The sequence below is a fragment of the Labrus bergylta genome, chromosome 1, assembly GCF_963930695.1.
Source record: "Labrus bergylta chromosome 1, fLabBer1.1, whole genome shotgun sequence".
NCBI classification, from domain to species: domain Eukaryota; kingdom Metazoa; phylum Chordata; class Actinopteri; order Labriformes; family Labridae; genus Labrus; species Labrus bergylta.
In genome coordinates, this window is record NC_089195.1 from 29,261,964 (window position 1) to 29,281,633 (window position 19,670).

At 40.3% G+C, this 19,670-nt stretch overlaps 1 protein-coding gene across 7 annotated transcripts in view; it reads left to right on the forward strand.

The window, feature by feature from the left end:
* The window catches only part of grin2bb (glutamate receptor, ionotropic, N-methyl D-aspartate 2B, genome duplicate b), a 103,373-nt gene that overhangs the window by 17,776 nt on the left and 65,927 nt on the right, over nucleotides 1–19,670 (forward strand). For all 7 annotated transcript variants that reach the window (XM_020647652.3, XM_065958617.1, XM_065958618.1 and 4 more), the window contains exon 3: nucleotides 3,132–3,836. In XM_020647652.3, coding sequence (XP_020503308.1) covers nucleotides 3,132–3,836 — 705 coding nt within the window. The remainder of the gene's footprint in view (nucleotides 1–3,131; nucleotides 3,837–19,670) is intronic.

Below are 19,670 nucleotides of genomic sequence, written 5' to 3' on the forward strand. Positions count from 1 at the left end.
GTAGCCACTTATCAAAGTGCTTTATATGCTCTGTGTATGTTCTAGTAATTGCTGTGTAAGTGCCATAATGGATACAGGAGCGCATGAAGTCATGTGTCATATTGGATTTGTTGCTGCAGTGTAAAGATGGTTACTTTTTTCTATTTTGCTGTTTTAGTTTATGATCCACTCTTGACTCGCTCCATTTAAATGTTATTAACTGGGAAGCACTGACGACAGTCTGTATGTTGTGAGTTGGTCTGATTGGTTCTGATGTGTAGTTGCTCCCGTACTCAGTCTGTTAGCTTCCTTCCACCGTCCTGTTTATTTCTGGGTAACCCTTTTGGAGATTTATTTTAAAAAATGAGCTATGCTAATACACTAAGCAGTGGATCATCTCTATCTGCAGGAGTGCCTTGAATTACCTAAAGTGTGTGTGAGTGTACGTGGGTGTCTGTGCAGTGTGCTCCGGCTCCTTGCTGTTTTATTTCATGTTACACACATTTTTTATTTTTGTCAGAGAGAGTCGGCACAGAAATATGCGGCCGCTTAGATAAAAGTAAATTGTGTATTATTAGGAGAGGGCACGCACACTGCGTGTAGTGCGCTGGATGAATTAGTGCGAGCTGTGTGTATCTTCCCGTCCATCATGGTGTTATGCGGAGGCTTATTTGAATTGTAACTATGGAAACGGAGCACTGTCGCTGCACAGAAACACATATCCGAGTGGGCCTCTGTCTTTCTCTGCTCCCTCGTTTACTGTCACATTTCTCGCTTTATTGTAGAAGATATTCTTCCGATAGCTTCCCTGCGGTGCGACCTCTCAGAAGACTCATCAACAGAGTTTCTGTCCCTTTTCCCCCCCTCAGCACACTGTGGATTAAGAGCATTTCTTTACTCGCCTATTTAGTTTTCCTTTTATTCTTCACATTTATCTAACCTCCTCTCCACCCTTGACTCTTCTTTTATCATTCTGTGCTAATCACGTCCTCTTTTCATATCTCTTTCTCCAGCAGCGTTGCCTTTGCACAACTCTCTCTCTCCCTCTCCCTCTCTCTCGCTCTCTCTCTCTCCCTCCCGCCTCTTGGTTTCTTCTTGCTGTTCCTTCCACCACCTCCATCTCTTTTGTGCATGTCTCTATTTATTCTCTCCCTCGCCCCACTCTTCACTCTCCTTTTCTTTTCTCTCTGCTGCCTTCCTCCCACTCGTTTCCTCCTCCTCCTCCTCCTCCTCCTTCTCTCTCTCTCTTTCTCTCTCTTGGCTCCACTGTGGCGCCCCCATGGAGAATTCAGCTCGTTTACAATTAACATGTGCACCTGCAATTAAGCCTGACAAACCTCTGGTAATTAGACCTTTTAGACAAACAGATTTTTTATGTGGAGACCGCATTTCCTCCCCTTTTGACGATTCTGTCCCGCGTCTTCTTTTTGCGCTACTCTATCGCTGTCAGATTTCCCTTCACGACTTGTCTATTCTTTGTTTTGTTTTTCTCTTTGAACTTTTGGGAGTTGACAGGATCAGTTCCACAACCCACAAGTTGATATGCTATGATAAATAAAAGATTAGCAAAGGTGTTGTGTGAGCAAAGAAGCCTTTTTCTCTACACTTTTTTTTATCCCTCTTCGAAAATGCTCAATTTAGAATTTTAGCATGAAAATAATAATCTGCTATCAGCAAATTTGTGCTCCCAATACATGCGTTTGTACGCTTGCTTACATGCTCACACAGTAAGAAACTACAATTTTCACATCAGGATTTGACTAACTGGGTTTCTCAAAGCTTGTCACCTCCCTCTGCTTACATTTTTCTTGTTCTCTTACTCTCCTCTCTCCTTTCTCAATCATTTCTCTTCTTTCCTACACTGCCCTTTATACAGCTGCTAATAGAGGAGCAGTGAATAATAGCAATAATAGTAAATAATAGGTCTGCAGCTCACATCAAAGAGCAACGGATCACAGAGGATGGGGAGCAACTGGAAAAAAAAAACGGGTTAGGAGGGTAAAATGGAGTAGTGAGTAAAGTAGTGAGGGGCGAGAGCCAAAGTGGAGAAGGAGAGAGAGAGAGAGAGAGAGAGAGAGAGAGAGAGAGACTCGGTGGAGCTTGGTCTGAGTGTCTAATGGTCACTTAGCCTGGCAGCAAGTCCATAAAGATGTGAGGCTGTCAATCTGTCAAAATGCACCCAGTACTGTGACTCTTTTCACACACACACACACACACACACACACACACACACACACACACACACACACACACACACAAGGAGCTCACTACCTGCTTCCCGCTCTGTCTTTGATGTGTGCCACAAGCTTCCTCAGAGGGTCATAGCACAGTGTACGGGTAATGGATCCTGGGTTGTCACTTAATGCTCTATAAGAGCACACAGGTGTCTTTCAGTGTTTGCTTTGATTCATGGATATGTGGGTCACTTAGGGACTGAATCTGATATTTTAGTTTTGGCTAATAGCAAGTACCCATCCAATACCAATAAATAGAGAGGGAAAAGATCCAATCTAATATCTTTATCGGGTCCGACGTTGATGTCATTTACATATCGGACTTGAAGAAAGATCTTTGGGCAATTTAAACAGTCTCAACTCGCAGTTTCTGGCTTTGAAAACATCCAGACTGAACTGTAAGAAAAGAATAATTTCCATCAGTAATCATTTTTTTGCTCTTTCAATAAGAAATAAAATGGGTTAACTGCACCTTTGTGTAACCTTACACATATTAGCAACAGCATTTAAAACAATATTAATGGTTCATAACACTATTATGGTTAAAGAAATATCTGATACAGTACCAGTATCTGCACATATGTATCGGAATCGGATTGAAAAATAAATGGATTGGTAAATCTCTACCAATAAATGCATATTATTTGTGAGAAAACACTGATTAATTACATTTTAAAAGCTTTGTAAGATCACTTGATAAGTAACCTGTAACCAGTAACCCGCCATTTTCATGCATTTTCTAATTTTGCTGGGTTAGGCTACTGTGTTTCTGTGCATCAATTTTTTTAAACTAAAAACTATGAAGTGTTTTCTAGTTTGAGAAAATGTGTAATGGTAATAATTCTCTGATATCAACAGATGATATTGACCCTGTATATATATTTTTCCCTGTCTCTCGTTCCATGTCCTTCCCTCCAGGCACTGCATTTACACTCCTCCACAATGCTTGTCAGCCTCTACCCTTCTCCCTCCTGTCTTCAGGACAAGCGCTACATCTTCCCTTTCTCTCCCCCGCACCACCATCGACCTCCTCCACCCCCTCCTCCAGACCAGCCCTCTCCTCATCCTTACTTTCAGCCTCGGATGACCCTGCCCTTCCTCTCCTGGTCCTTCTCTCTGCTCCTCATCTCCATCCTCCTCCTGCCTGTCTGCGAGTGCCGCAGGGGTGGAGGTCCAGGCACAGGTCCTGGAGGTTCCCCAGGGGGTCAAGGTGGCCAGAGGGGAGGCGGCACACAGAGGGGCGTGGTCATCCCTCCTCAGTACTCTCCTGCCATACCAGCTCTTCCTCCAATCAATCCCAAACTGATCAACTCCCTCAGCATCGCTGTCATCCTGGTGGGCAACTCTAGTGAAGTGTCTTTGGGGGCTGGACTTGAGAAAGAGGACTTCCTCCACATCCCTTACCCCCCCAAAGTCGAGGTGGTCACCATGAATGAGACTGACCCCAAGAGTATCATCAATCGGATCTGCACACAAATGACCAGGAACTCTCTGCAGGGCGTTGTGTTCGGAGACGACACGGACCAAGAGGCCATCGCTCAGATCCTGGACTTCATCTCTGCCCAGACACACATCCCCATCCTGGGCATCAGGGGAGGATCCTCCATGGTCATGGCTGCAAAGGTAGGAAACTTGTTTGATTACTATTACTTTTTCGACGGGAAAGTCTCGGAGGATCTGATTCACCAAGAATGGATTGCAACTGCAAAATTTTGATCATTTGTTCTCGCTATCCGCTTCATCTCAAGGTCTAACTCACAAAGCATATGGCGCTTATGATATTCCAGTGTTAACATGCCCAGAACGTTGTCCTGCTCCATGCAGTTTGATGACTCTATTCTGTCCCACAAAGACATGAGGAGCTAGGAAGGGAGGGTAAAATGTTTCAAGTTTATTTGACAAATGTAATGAGTTATGAGTATGAGTTTCACCGTTCCTTCTACCTGAGTGGAGCAAGCAAGTAAAGCTCAAAGAAAAAATACACATCCTCTTCACACTCGTGCCGCTCTCCACACACGACGGATGAAGTGTCAAGCTGCTGACAGCCCAGATCTAGTGGGTACAAAAGCAACACGATCATTTTGTAAATCAGGCCCTGAATGGTGTTTGTACATCCCAAACTTCACCACACTTTACAATCGTCAAGGCTGAGATGAAGTCAATGGTTGTTTTTTTCACTGGAAGTGTTACTGATCTAAAATGTGTTTTGAGGAGTAAATAAAGCTTATGTTGAAATAGTTGACCTTGATATAATGGCGGTTGAGCATTAATCAAACAGCCACCTAAAATAATGTGTTGTATCACATTAACTGCAACAGTTTTTAATTTGGATTTATAGACAGACAAAAGCTGATACATACGTTTCTTTCATAATATGTGTGTTTTGGCAGATAGTTCAAGGCTTGGTAGTTTATGTAGCGTTTTGCAGTGTGAGTTTTTTTTTTAAATTTCATCTGAGATAATAGGAATACAATCAGAAAAATCAGGAGGTGCATCAGCATCCCAGCACTCAGTCCTGCTTGTCATTCTGACCCGGCCTCTCTGCTGATTGACTTTGCTGTTAATCGACCTCCTCTGTGAGTCTGATGTCATATTGAAGCTCCTGCCCCGCGAGTTGAATCAACTCAAGAGGGCGGCGTCACAGTGTGAAACAAAAGAGAACATTAAAAGAAAAAAACATCTCTGTGGGATCAGGATATAAGTGTGTTGGCACAAACCAGACTGAACCAGGAGAATCCAGGATCCAGATATGAAACAATAGCTTGTATCCTCCAAATCAAGTGACGTTAATAGGCAAAAGAAAAATAGAATTTCCCTCGGGATCAATAAAGTATCTATCTATCTATCTATCTATCTATCTATCTATCTATCTATCTATCTATCTATCTATCTATCTATCTATCTATCTATCTAACTATCTTAGCTGCGTTTAAGGCCCTCACAGTGACATGACAGATATGATGATGATGAGGTTGGGTGTGAGCTTTCTGATGCAGCCTTTTTCCATCGGTAGAGATTGTGTCCTTTTGGTATGTCATGAATTATGTCGATGTCTATGTGGTGATAAAAATTACAAATATATTTGTATAGGATGAAAGTGCATAGAATTTTGTTGAAATAATATTGTAAAAGAAATTGAAGCAGCCTACTTACCTGAAATCATTAATGATTATTTACAACGTTAACCTGGCTTGTTTAATTGAAGTATAAAGCATGCCTTTAGTTATATATTATTTCAAATCAGTCAACTTATTTGCTTTGTGTTTCATGGGAAATACAGATGTATTGATCTTAGCAGTAAAAACGATTCCTATCCTGCAGTTTGCTTTTGTAGAGAGCTGGATCTGATACGATTCTTGGGGACTGTGCTGCATAAATCTGCATAAGAAGTAGACAAAGTGGTGTCTTGAATTTGCTGTAGTTAAAGGTTTCACACTAATTGGATTCATGTGTAGCAAAGTCATGAATTTCAACAAACATATTTACCGGTGTCAAAATCAGCCCACAAAATGTCCTAATTAGAAAAAATGCTTATGTGTGATAAATTGTCGTGATTACGGCTGATATGAAGTGATTTAACTGAGGCTTAAACCAGACGGCTTTAAATGAGGAAACGGGCTCCACAGGCTTTACTTGTTGCTTCACAGAAAATTGAATCAACCACGTCAGCTTGGAAGAATCAAAGACACAACTGAAACTTGACGAACGTGGAGGTGATGAGATAGGAGAGATGTGAACAGGCTAGGATTGTACTGTGAAGATGCAGAAGGAGAAAAGAAGATGATAAACAAGGCAGGGAAAGATTGGGCGTTTGGAGGTTATGAAATAACACAACTTGTGTGGGTGCAAGAAGGAAGAGCATTCTGCTCAACGTGTAATTACCACATATTACTGCTGACAGACGAGACAAAGGGCACAAACTGAGAGTGACAACAGAAAGAGAGGAAATGTTGGGAAGAACAAAAGTGCACCAGACACAGCTGAGGGAATACAGCACGAGAGAAAAAATAGAAGGGGGGGGGGGGGGGGGGGGGTTACCTGCATTACACAACACCTGATGTTTAACACAGATTTTGAGATCTCTGTGTTTCCCTCTGTTGTTCTCAGTGAGTACGAGTGCTCATTCTGCTTCAACTGTACTCTACTGTGCATCTCCTCTGCCAGTCACACAAACACAAATACACACACAATGAGAGGGTTGAATGCGGTGGACACTGTTGGCATGGCAACCACTTGCTTATATAGTTCTCTTCTACATACAGTTTAAAATCAGGAGCACAGGGAGAGAGAGAGAGAAAATAAATAATTATTTTCTAGTCTGATGAAAGCAGTCCTACCTAAGTGAGAAGAGGGATAATGCCCTTGTCGTTGAGGGGCAAGTGGGGTTGAGTTTTTGAATAGATGAATGAATAGATTAAAGCGTAAAAACAGAGATGAAAACACAGGAGAAAAGGATCAAAAATAGGGGGAACGATGAAGAGGTGGATTGCCTTCATCTCTTCTTTGCAGTGTTATTGTGGCTGTTAATACCTGCTCTTTACTGCTATATCCTCTCACCCATATTCACTTCAGGGCTGGACGATATGGACCAAAACTCATATCTCCATATTGTTTAGCTGAATGGCAAATGGTGATAACAGTCAGCTGCATAATGTCAACAATGTACATGACAAATGACATGAAAATAAACTACCTGTTTATGAAATTCACAAGTAATATTATAATAAAAAATGTTCCTTAAATACAATAAAATAAATACAAAATGTCACATTCTCTGCATATTACAGAAACACAGCTGTGTTTTGTTATTATAATAGAAACAGTTACAAAATCTGAGACTTTGTTGAGCAAACAGGCATAACAACAAAAACACACAAACACGGGCATGAACCCCTCAACTGTGAGGCTGACATAGTCATTTATTTTTACCAATTACCTGCAAAGGTAACAAATGACTGGCAGAGGCTCGATAGCACGGAGAAGAGTGACAGAGATCTACAAATGCAGAGGAGGAGAGCAGTCTGACGCCTAAAGCCTGTGGAGACACGGCAGGGGGTCGTAAGGACGGTGTGCACATGTTTGTGTGTGAAAAAAAGAGCAAGGGAGAGATTTTCCAGCATCAGCAGCTACATTCTCAGTTCACAGCTATGTGTCATCTGTCATCTTCCACATTTTCCTGCAGTCATTTACTCCAGGCTTCAGTGATGGACAAAACACATGCTGTCACTGAGCAATTGGACTCCATTTACAAGAACAATGAACACACATGTCCTGTTTATGGCGTTTGATCTTTAAAGCACATTATACCCACATCTTTCACAGTCTCAGTGGAGAAGATGCAGCCAAGTAAACTGGCCTTGCAGGACTCAAGGCTTTACTTTTCTTTCCAATACCCCATTATAATGAATCAGTGACAGATGCAGGTAGACAGAAATGCACCAAACAATTTTCACGCTTCCATTTAGCCATTAATTTGCTCCATGCCATGTGTTGGTATTGGCATAATTGGGAAACGGAGTTGGACCTGGCCGACAGTCAACTCCAGCTCTGGAGACTAATGAGGTCTTCCAAATCTATTGTTAAGACTTAAGGGGTGTGTGTGTGTGTTTGTGTGTGCGTGTGTGTGTGTGTGTGTGTGTACACGTAACGCATGCTGGTGTTCAATGATAATAGCCTCTTTGCCTGTGTTTGGGAAGATTACAGTTGTTGTTGTTTTCACTTCAAACAAGGCACCCAGAGGCACACAGCATCCTGATACCATTTCTCATGACCGAATGCAGTCCCATAAAAGTAAAACATTTTTTACACCGACTCTATTTTCCTATTTATTATTTCACTTCATGTTTTTCTTTTTTTTTTGAAACCGTGAATGCAGTAGAGTTGGGGTTCCTGGTAGTTAAATTGCAATCAAAAGCGGTTTGTCAGACAGTCAGAAGAAAACCCAGTGGATGAATGAGCCACTGTGCTTTGGGTCGACTACCAAAACAAATTCTGTGTGTGAGACAAACAAATTCTCTGAAAAGACTCCTTTCCCCCAGCTCCGTCTGTCAGTAAAAGCTGATTCACCACTTGATTGATTACTACAATTAAAAACCCTCTCTATCTCCAAATAGGAATCCTTTTGCGCAGCCGTGTATGAGGCCCTCTCATGATCAGGGAAGTTAATTATCTTGCAGACCTGTTCGGCCCCTCAGACCGAGAATATTTCATACGAGAACAACCAGCTGGTTGCTGTACAATGATATGTTGATTGTGCTAATCTGCTGCAACCGACATGATTGTTAGAGCCAAGGGTGCACTCTAATTTCTCATTCTATTGTTCTTATTCCCTTTCCTGGCTTTATGAGCCCCCTCCCTTCATCCTGCATGCACCATGTATCCTATTATTCATGCTGGTTGTACATGAGGGGAAAATGGACTGCCTCCGTAATGCTCTGATTTGCAATTCGGACCGCTCTGAAAACACAAGAGAATTAAGGAACAAACTACAATAATAATCTGCACATTGAGCACATATTGCAGCTATTTATAATAATATTATTCTTTAGTATTTTTGTCTCTGCGACTTTCATTTTTAAGTCTTTTTGATTCAGGTGTAGTTCTCAAGAAAAATAACCCAGTACATGTGGTAAATATAACTGAAGAAAAATATGCTAATGCAGTTAAACAATAATAAATAACACATCTCTTATCACTAGGGCTGGGTGTAGTAAGACACCTCACAGGAACCTCACAAAATGTAGATTCTTTGGGTCACAATTTGATCTATTTGGTTGGATGTTGATCAGAATGCTTTGACATTGATTCAGTAATACGCAAAGATGACAGAAATACCCAGATACTTCATTAAAGTAACTTCTGGTATTTGTTAAATAATAATGTATGATTTATTTGTATTGGTTTAGCACAAACTCCCATTACATAAAGCTTGTGTTTGAATGCCTAAACTTACTTGCTCCTTTCAGCAAATACATAAAGAGACTACAAGGCTGCAGCAGAGCAGCTTCAAGTGGTGACTGTAAAGTTCAATTTTGCAAAACATATTTTGCTCAAACAGCTTTTTCTGTGAAAGGAGTAAAAATCCTGGAACTCACTACTTCTTCAAATCCTGGTTAGTTCAGCAACAGACATATGTTGTTTGTATCAAAGCTAACTGTGTGTCTTACTGTATCCTACTGTACCCAGTTTATACTTTCCTTTTCCTTAACTGTTTTAATCTTTTATTTACACAAAAGCCCATCTAGGGATAAGTGTTGCAAATTAGAACCAGCTATAAACATTATGATGCTGTTTTCAGTTTGTCTATGTATACTGTATCTGTCCCCATCAGATAAACCGTAAATAAACTCCAACATGAATCACAGTATGGTGACACCAACAGTCCCCCCACAGGAGGTGGGCTTCATTACAACTCATAAAATCCATTCCAGAATATATTGAATTGGAAAAAATATTGCAATATATTGATTCTTCATTTTTTTTACTCAGCCCTACTTATCACTGTCATCACAGATTAGTTAGTGACAAGTCGACTTTTTTAGATTTTAATTTTTCATGGATTTACTTTGCAGTAACAGTGAATGAAACAACAAACGTCCTGTTGATACTTTGCTGATTTTCTCCCTTTTAAAACGATCCTCTCACATTCAAGCTTTAAACACACTCTCTTATTCTCTCACCTTCTTTGTCTGTGAGAGAAACTATAACAGTCTGATCGATGTTCCCATTTTCCCAGCTTTGCTTTGCACTTAATCCTTTAAAGATCCAGAAGATGGAGCTGGACATAGTGAGAAAATCTACCCAAAGAAAAAGTCCTTTATTGAGGAGTAGAAGGAAATGCTTGTGCTTCAGACACTCCACAAATGGAGGTCGGTGGAGATACCTTCTCCAAGACACGAACCAAATAAAATACTGGAGCTCATGAATCACTTAATGCAAATGTAATAAAGTTGTCCTTTGCTCTTTTCTTTTGGGTTATTCCAGCATTTTTTATTTTTTATTTTTTTTATTTTACAGCTACATTTTTAATACATCATGAGGTCATGAACGTCTTGTCTTTAGACTTTAGATTTTAAAGCTCTCTAAAGCTATAATCAAAAAAGATTATAATCTGTGATGTCATGAAACAACAACTACTCCTCTGTCAGTGACTGGAGGACACTTAGAGTGTGACAGCTGGGTTTTCTTTGGCTGTATTTAGCGATTTAGCTTAGTTTCCAACCTTGGCTCCAAGAAAGATTGTTCATATTCTGCTAATTTGCTCAACAAAACCAAAAAGGTTTTAGGAGACGTACTGTAATGCCAAATGTTGATTTTTTTCTTTTCTTTTAGCAAATAAGTTGAACTGAAAAGTTGCGAAACTGTTTCATCACAACTTATTTACTTTTCTAAACAATATCACCGCATAAGAACTAAATTATTTTATGGTCATGTTTAAAAGTGCGCAGTAGAGGGCTGCATTGGGTTCCCACAGAGTATATGTCGGCTCCGCTGTAGCCAAACGGTGTGATGCCTGATTCACAAAAGGATTGCCTAGCTTTTGTGCCCGCTTAACCTTCGCATATGAGTCAAAAATACACTGTCTTATTGACAAAACACACACGAGGGATTTAATGCACCCCTTCCCGCGCTACAGAGCAAACAGTGTCCCTGTGCGCTGGTGCGTCTGTGAGATTCCTCTGTATGACTTTAAAGTAAGTTATCTGTTTATAAAGTCTGTCAATATGACCTTGACATCACTTTTATTAATATAACCATAAATCAGTCTGGGACTGTCAGTGTGGCTCGGTTAACCTTTGGGTTCTTACAGATCACCAATGTAAAGGTGGATATATTTAAGGTGGATGTGTATCGCATGGAGGTGGAATGGTGGGGTGAAGTTGTTCCGCCCCTCATCCACCACGAGAGGAAGTAACAAGGAGGAGGTTTAATGAGGGGGAACACGTTCGAAATATGTAACATCGGAGCCGGCAAGACGGAACAGGACACAAGTTTTTTATAACAAACATCAACAACCACCCCCAGAGCTACAGTCACACTTCTAGCTAAAGAAAGGATTTGTAATATGCCACAATTTCCCAGTTTGGGATCAATAAAGTAATTCTATTTTATTCTATTCTATATCAGTTTAACTTAAACCATGTTCATTACCAAATCATAATCAAAGTTTTTATGTGGCCTTAAAAAATGAGCCTAGGATACAAATACTGTTATCAGATTGCAACAGTGACGCCTCTGTAAAATTATAGATGTCTTCCTCTCTTTCACTCAAAGTTACCACAGGCTGTGTGCTGTGTAGGTCTGTGCAAACACAGGCTGCCACTTGGATCCCTGACCAAAGTGATGTAAAAAAAGTATCAGCACTGTCCACAACTTTTGCCAATGGACAAACAACTAAAGCACAGACCAAAGTGATTCAAGCCGCGCCATGCTTTGCAGTGGATTTTAGACTTGGTATTCTTTTCAGACAGGTTTACATAACATTCTGTCCTACACCCCCCCCCCCCCTCCCCCCCCACAACATAGACACAAATACACACAAACACACACTGAATTACAGGTAATCATGAGTGTGAGGTGTGAGGGCAAAGACAGTGAATGCGTTTGCATGGACTTGAGTATCCTGGTTTTGATCCGGTTATCAAGCATCCTGTTTTTCTGTTTATGCATGTAAACATCAAACCCGATTTCTGAAACCGGTTTAAGGCCTTATCCTGAATCTTGATTATGAGAAATTTTGCAAACTGGACAACCCTGGAAAAAAAAAAAAAAAAACTGGATACTGTGGCATGTTTATGCCTTAACCCAGTTTCTGACAGCTGCCGACTACCTGGGCATGCGCGGCCTCAGCAAAGTGACACATCAGCAAAACAAACACGGTGGTGGGAACAAGAGCTGTTGTCACACAGACGGTTGAAGGATGACCTATTCACCCAAAACTTTTGTCTCCATTCGGAATCGGTGAACTGCATGCATGATGACGACTCTGTCCCAAAAGTCGCGACTGTTCATCTTCATCCATTGGTCCCTTTTTCCTCAGTGGGAACTGAGGAGCCGTTGGCATTTCATACTTCTAAGCCACAGTGGTCTCATTTTTCTAAATTTTTTAAATTGCTGGGGTTTGTGTTTGATATCCTAGGCACCTGCACAAACAAGATGCAGTAATCAGAAACCCGGATACTACAATTAGGGATATAAATAACCAGGTTTCTCGGTCTCCATGCAAACGACATATCCTGAATATGATCAAAACCAGTATATGGCTCATAACCAGGATACTCATACATCCAAATAAACGCACTCCCTGTGAAACAAATTTTTGTCCCTCCTCATCACACCTTTAATGTCATCCTTTTCCCATCTACTGTATAGTCATCATTTTGACTGCATTATTCTCTAAAACATAATCTATTTATTAATGTGGTTCTGCCCTCGTTGCCCCGTGAATTCACTCTGCACCCACACATTTAGCTCCTTTCCACACTTACTTATATCTGTTAAACTTCTACATTTTAATAGTGCCCTTCAAATGGGCTGCAAACCCTCCCCTCTCACTTTTCCACCCTTTTCTCTCCCTCAACTTTCTCTCCATATAATGAGTTCGTTTTATCAGCGGCTGTGCAGTGCGTGGACAGGATGAGTAATTTTGGAGATCACAGGAGACTTCTCTGCATTGCACTTGGTTACAACAGGTTGGCAGAAGGCTTCGGGAGCCTTCTCTCTGCCAGCAGTAACTAACAGCATGAGGCGTAATTACCAAGCAGACTCCAGAAATGTAAGAGCCATTTTAAACAATGAAGTTACAGAATGGCAGAAGCTTGAAAGAAGATTTTAGATTCCCCGACATTTGGTGTGTTTGAGGCTAGTTAGATTTATTTACATTCATTGCAGGTCTCATGTCTTCATATAGAAAGCAAAGGATTAAAAAAAATCTCAATTTGTGTTAACTTTGACCTGATAAGGAGCTCTAATGGAACGAGTGAAACTTTTTTTTAGTGACCATGACAAACAAACAAACAAACAAACAAACAGGAGCTTCCTGTATGTACAGATGCATCATCAATGCACTGACCAAAACTAAACTATTTTTTTTTTACCCTGGACCACCATGTTCATCAAACTCACCAACTGAACTATAAGATTTCATTTAGATCTGTAACAGGCGGCTACAAGCTTTTAATGCAACATTGACATTTTTTCACCTCAAGTCTTCAAAAGTGTTTGCAGGCGGTATCTTTAACTCTTTAAATCTTTATTTAAAAGTACGGCATATAAGCTGCAACATAAACAACTCCCAATAAGTGTAAAAATGACCTTTAGCTCTCATGCTGGTTTCCATCAACCTCTGATTGAATACTTCTCTCTCTTGGGTCAGTGAAGCCAAACTTCACTGAACCAAACTGGGCCGCTTGGTGGAAACAGGGCTTATGTTGAGAAGCTTAAAGGAATTTGAGATTTGGCTCTTAATTCTCTAAAGCTTTGTTTAATCATACATAGTCTTTGTCACAAATCGCAATGTTGATATGAATTTATTGATTTCTTTAACTATGGCTATTGCAAATCAGAAAATAACAGGACATGCTCAGATGATTGGCCTAGCTTTTTTTTTTTTTTTTTTTTTTAAGGATTTGTTTTGATCCCTGACAGACAAAGAATGTGTTTCCCCGTTTTTTTAAAAAGAGTCATTGATTAGATGGAGTGATGGACTGCTGTGTTCTGTGATACTCTGTTGTGCCAATCACAGCAGCTGTCTGTGTTTAAAATCAGAACATCAAGTGTTTGCCTTTGGGATGGAACATATTAATTCTGACAGATGTGTTAGTCATCATATCAAAGAGCATTTAGGTGCTAAATATTCAAACTGTTGTACAGAGAAGACTGTTTTAGTGTTGTTTCATAAACCAAGCAGCAGAATGCCAAAGAAGTCCTCACACATACACAATACACATCAGTACTTTCTGCTATCGTTTTGCCTCTTATAGCTCCCCATTCATGCACATTTAATGTGTCACAGCTTCCAAAGCATCATCCTCAGGGCAGTGCTGCTGCCTCAAAAAGTTCAAGCTGACCCTCCTACAAATGTTCACCATTCAGAAACAAACTTAAAACAAACTCTTGCTATGTAGAGTTTATTTTTTCTAAGGCTGTACATATTAGAGGGAGCTCCGCCCGGTGCCATCTCTCCTGACTCTGAGCTTCATCATGAACTGTTTTTTAATGTTTGGGGAATACAGAGCGTAAAAGCAGCCAGTAGGAGATAAAAGATAAAGAGATTAGAGCCAGGGCTAAAAAAAACAACCTGTCACTTAAAGTGTTGGTTTTCATGGTTTTGCATCAGGCATGGTTTTGCATCAGAGGGACTTTTAAAAAAAAAGGAGAGAGCCAGCTGAATTGTGGGTATTAAGTCCCGAACAGGCAGAAAGGTTGAGTTTGTTATGATTGCATGGAGCTGGGGAGGACTGTCATTTACATTCATCAGTGAGCCTCTGTTTGTTGGGACTGAGATAAGAGAAGAGAGAGAGTGGAGCAATGGAGGAAAACATATTTTGATGCCAGGATGGAGTTAAGATATTTTATCAGCACAAACCCAGTGCACACCCTGAATGTGTCAATATCCCTGTCTGCAGAAGCATCAACCCCCTTTCCCTCTAATCTGTGTCCTTTATGCACATTTTCAGTATGAAGAGTTAAAAAAAAAACTGAAGTTGGTTCATAAGCTCATATCACATTTTGAACACAATGTCAACTAAATGAAACTTAAACTTTTCAGTATTTTCTGGTGAACAAACTATGGAAATGGAAATCTGTTTAAAGATGACTTCATACACTTTTTTTTTTACCAGTTTTGTCCTCTCGTTTATTTTTACTTTCCACTTTTCAAATGCAATAATAGCAACATTTCAGTCAGACAGCTCATGTAAGCAATGGTTTGAAATGTTTATCGCTGCATCAAAAATGTGAGTTTGTCGTCTCGGCACCGACCTCTTCCCTGCATGCGTTTTTTAACATGCAGAAATTTGATTATTAGTTATGAGATCATAAACTAAACCTCTCAGTCGGAGCCTACAGGTGGATGCTGGGATGATGATGGTGGGACAGCACAGGCAATAACAGAGCAGAGGAAGAGACGGGAAATCTTGCAGCTCAGTAAGACCTCCACAGTGTGTGGGGGGGGGGGGGGGGGGGGGGGGGGGGGATGTGTTTGACAGGAGATTGTGGAGCATGACACATGTCCAATATGATATCAGTGTAGCTTAAGGTGTCTGCCTGAACTAGTTTACAGGCATAGCTTCATATCTGCAGAGCTTCCTGCATATATTTTTTTATTGGTCAGAGCAGATTATCCCAACAATACGTTTGCTATCTTTAGTTGAAAGAATGTACTTATCAGATCAAAAACACTGGATTCAGGCTGATAAAAACATGGATTATTTTTTTTTCTCCAGAAAAAGCCTTGAAGCTGTGGAACTTGCTTCATCTGCTTTTTCTTTAAACTATAACATTCATGTCAGACAGCATTCACTGTCTGTTACATCTTCATAGTTCCTCCAAGAGCCTGCAAGATGAAGAATATCACTTTTTGTTTTACTGCCCGATGTATGCTGACATCAGGGATGTTCTTTTTAAAAGAATGTCTTCAAATTATGTTGATTTCTTTTGGTTAGACGATTATGAAAAACTTGAGTTGTGTTTTAAAAAAGGAAACTTTGTTAAAGCAGATTTTGTTTGTAAAGCCTGGGGAAAAAAGACAGAACACGTTGTTTAAGACTGAACTTTGACAGGAGCTGGCAACTTTGTGATGTTAGGATTTTTAAATGTGAACCACTGCAACTGAATTCTTTGGTGTCTTATAAGCCCATGAGGGTTGGGCACTTTGTGTGCATGACACGAAAATAAATTAATCATCATCATCATCATCAGAGAGTTTTTAGGTGAATCTAAAACCATTATTTTATGTTTGAGTGATACCCCTTGTTGTTTTTCTCACCCAATCATTTTTAACCAAAGTGTCTGTGAGACAAAATACATGCAAATCAAAGAAGAGAGTTTGTCATTAAAAGTGTTAGTTTCTTTAATAGTACTCAGAGGTAACATTATTGATGACTTTGTCTAAAAAAAAAAATTCCTGGTTGTCATTTCAAGAACTTTATCTTCCTCATGCAAGTTGACGGAAACGAGCACTGATTCTCTTTATTTTGTCGTTCTTTTGAAAATAGCCTCGCCGATGTCTCGATGTGTTTCTGTGAGCACTCGAGGTGTGCGCCATGTTTTCTTACGTCCTGGTCTGTGTTAGCGGGAGTTAATTTCTGTTGGTGACAGCTGGTTGAGTCTCTCCTGTAGCAGGCACTGACGCATCCGGCTCAGTGGTCTTTATCTGCAGCCAGAGTGACACCCAATGAACGCCACCTTCACTGGAACTCTCGCTCTCTCGCTCTCTCTCTTCTCTCTCTCCCCCCTCTTCTCTAGTAAAGCCTTGGCCTGATTCTCAACGCTCACTCTACGCACCACTCAGGCCTCCTGCTGTGCTTCATAACAACATCCATCAACCATGAGTGTACACTCCGAGCCTTAATTCCACTCAGAAGGATAAATGTACCGTGTGTGCAGGTAGTTTTCATTAGTCGTGTTACAACTATCGGTGTGTCACTCTGCAGAAAATTAAACCTTCAAACTGATGCTGAGAGCTCGATAGTAACAATGATGGAGATATAAAAAAAGACTCAAACACTTCCTGATATAGTCATTATCAGTGATGCTCAACCACAGGACTACTTGCTATATTAAGCACAATGGGGTTCAAATGCAAATGAAGGAAAACCCTGAAATACAGCTAGTGTCATCTGCTTAAGAGTTATAATCCTTTATGAAAGCCTGTTTGGATATGAATAAGAGGTGACTGATCTTGTGTTTACATCTGATCTGATTTGTTATCACACTGCACACACGCAGTAGTCATGAAGAGTCGGGTTAACCCGTCATATGAGTGTGCACTAGCTGAGGCTGATTATACCAGCAGCGCTAAGCCAGGAGGTGATGTGACACTGCAGCTGCAGAGCGTTATCTCACACAGTCCTGTTTATTCAACACACTCTGGATGGGAGTGCCAGACTCGAAATGTTCAGCTTCACTGTACAAGGGCTGCTGCTGTCTCATTCTCCAATTTTTGTACGGTTCATGTAGATGATATAACATGTCTTTCTCTCTTGGCTCTTCTCTCTAATCTTCCTCCATCTCTACTTTATTAGCCTCTGTTCCTCATCAAAGAATGCTAAGACTCTCCGTCAAAGCTTAAGTTCTCACCATTCAAAGCCCCCGCTAGTGAGGCTTTGAAAGGTGAGTTAAGGAAAATCAAAAAGCTATTTAAACATCTAAAGTCCAGTGAGAGTTTCTTCTGCCTGAACATACAAACATTTCATTTGTCAGTCGCCTCTTAATTGGACGATATTATCAAGGCCGACAGCCTTGTTCCTGACCTCTGAATCACAATCTACATCATCATTTGTTCAGGGATTCATAAGTGAAAATAAAAAAACACCTGGTGCTCAGCAGTGCCCAAAGCTCCGAGACTTTTGATGTCATATTCCACTAGTGGTGAAACAGATCACACCTGATCCTTGATCTGTTCGGGTCTACGCCCCCACTCTTTGGGCAGCATGTGATCCTTGCATATTTCACACAATAGCACATGTTAAAATGTCTTTGTGTATGGTGCTTTGCTTGAAACGCTTTTCTGCTTCATCTCAGCGTGGGTGTATTTATCATGCAGGGATCAGCTGCTGGTTACTGGTGACAACAACCAGAAACTCATTGTTAGTGTTGTCATAGCATGTTGTAGTCTGTAGCTATAAACTTTCTTTAGCCAACAAAGTCTGTTACAGAGCGCTGTGTGCAGCTCAGAAAAGGAAAGACTAAGTCCCTAAACACACACGCCCACTTCGGTGTTTAGTCTGACAGACACAGTATGAGCTGCAGGAGCAGCCAGTACAGAGACACACACACACACATCTTTTATATGAAGGGTGTGTGTATGTTATGTGTTCAGTATGGTTGAAGCCTATATGAGAACAAAAAAATGTGTTTCTGTAGTTCACATCAAACGTGTCATTCACAGAAAGATTCTAAAGTCGATGTCCCCGATGTGCTGTAGGGTAACAAATACTGTTATAAAAGGGATGCAGCTTTTTATACAACACTCAGTACTTGATTCAGATTTTTAAAGGAACATTCAAAAGATAAGAGAGACAGTTAAGGTTAACTAACTGCTTGTGTTATTATTAATGGGATTGTAGAATTGTGTCAGTGTTTATAGTCTGTAGATTGAGGATGTGATACATTATTATGATTTCATGGAGATGCATGAGTTGTAGTGCTGTTAAAACAAACAGTTTGAGTCATGACTATCTTAGGAGTAAAATCATACTTTGTTGTTCTTTTTTTCCGATCTGATTTGTGACAAAAATCTGTTATCTGACCGAATTGTGAGATATGTGATCCATTGCTTCGCTATTTTTCTTAAAAGCTACATCCATGAAACATTGCAGTAAATCAGAGTGTCTTTATTGTTCCTAAGGCGAGGGTGTGTACATGTGTTCAGGGACGTTTTGTTCTAAGGATGCATTGACATGAATGTATGTCTATTGTTCTGATGAGACCTCATTATGGTGCTACATCAACATCCATCAACAACGAAACAGCCAGGATGGAGAGAGAGGCATCCACACAGAACACACGACAGAACACATAACACCCATCCTCAGATCTCCTGCAGTCCCTTACAAAGCATCCAGACCCCTCAGGTCCTCTGGGTCACCTTTACTCACTGAGCAAAGAACCAGAACCAGAACCAGGCAGGGTGAGGTGGTCTTTAGTTTCTATACCTGTGGATCAAACTACCAGAGAACCTGAGGCTCTCTACATCTGTTTACTTTGGTAATGTCGTATTTCACTCTTACTTTTACCTTTCTTAATATATTTTAGCCCCTTTTCTGCCTATTTTAATGAATCATTTAATGAATTATTTTAACACATTTTAGGAATTTAATTTACATAATTGAGAGTTGGACTTTAGACTTTAGAGCACTATAACATTGAAAGGCGGAGAGATAAGATAACATCACTACATTTCCAATTATTTATTTTGCACTTTGATTTCTTATTTTAGTTTAATGTCATATTTCTTTTTTTACATTTTATCATATTTAAGTATCTGTGATTGTTTATGGTTGTTTCAGTGATTTTTAAACTTTAAATCAATCAATCTTTATTTTTATAGCGCTAATTCATAAGAAATGTTATCTCAGGACACTTTTCAAAAGGAGCAGGTCGAGACTGTACTGACCCAACATGAATCCATCACGAGCACTAAGCAACATTTAGCAAAGTTACAGTTTCTCTTTCAATTTCTCTTCTCCTCTTTGTTCTGATACTTTTCATGTCTTGTGTGAAGCACTTTGAAAC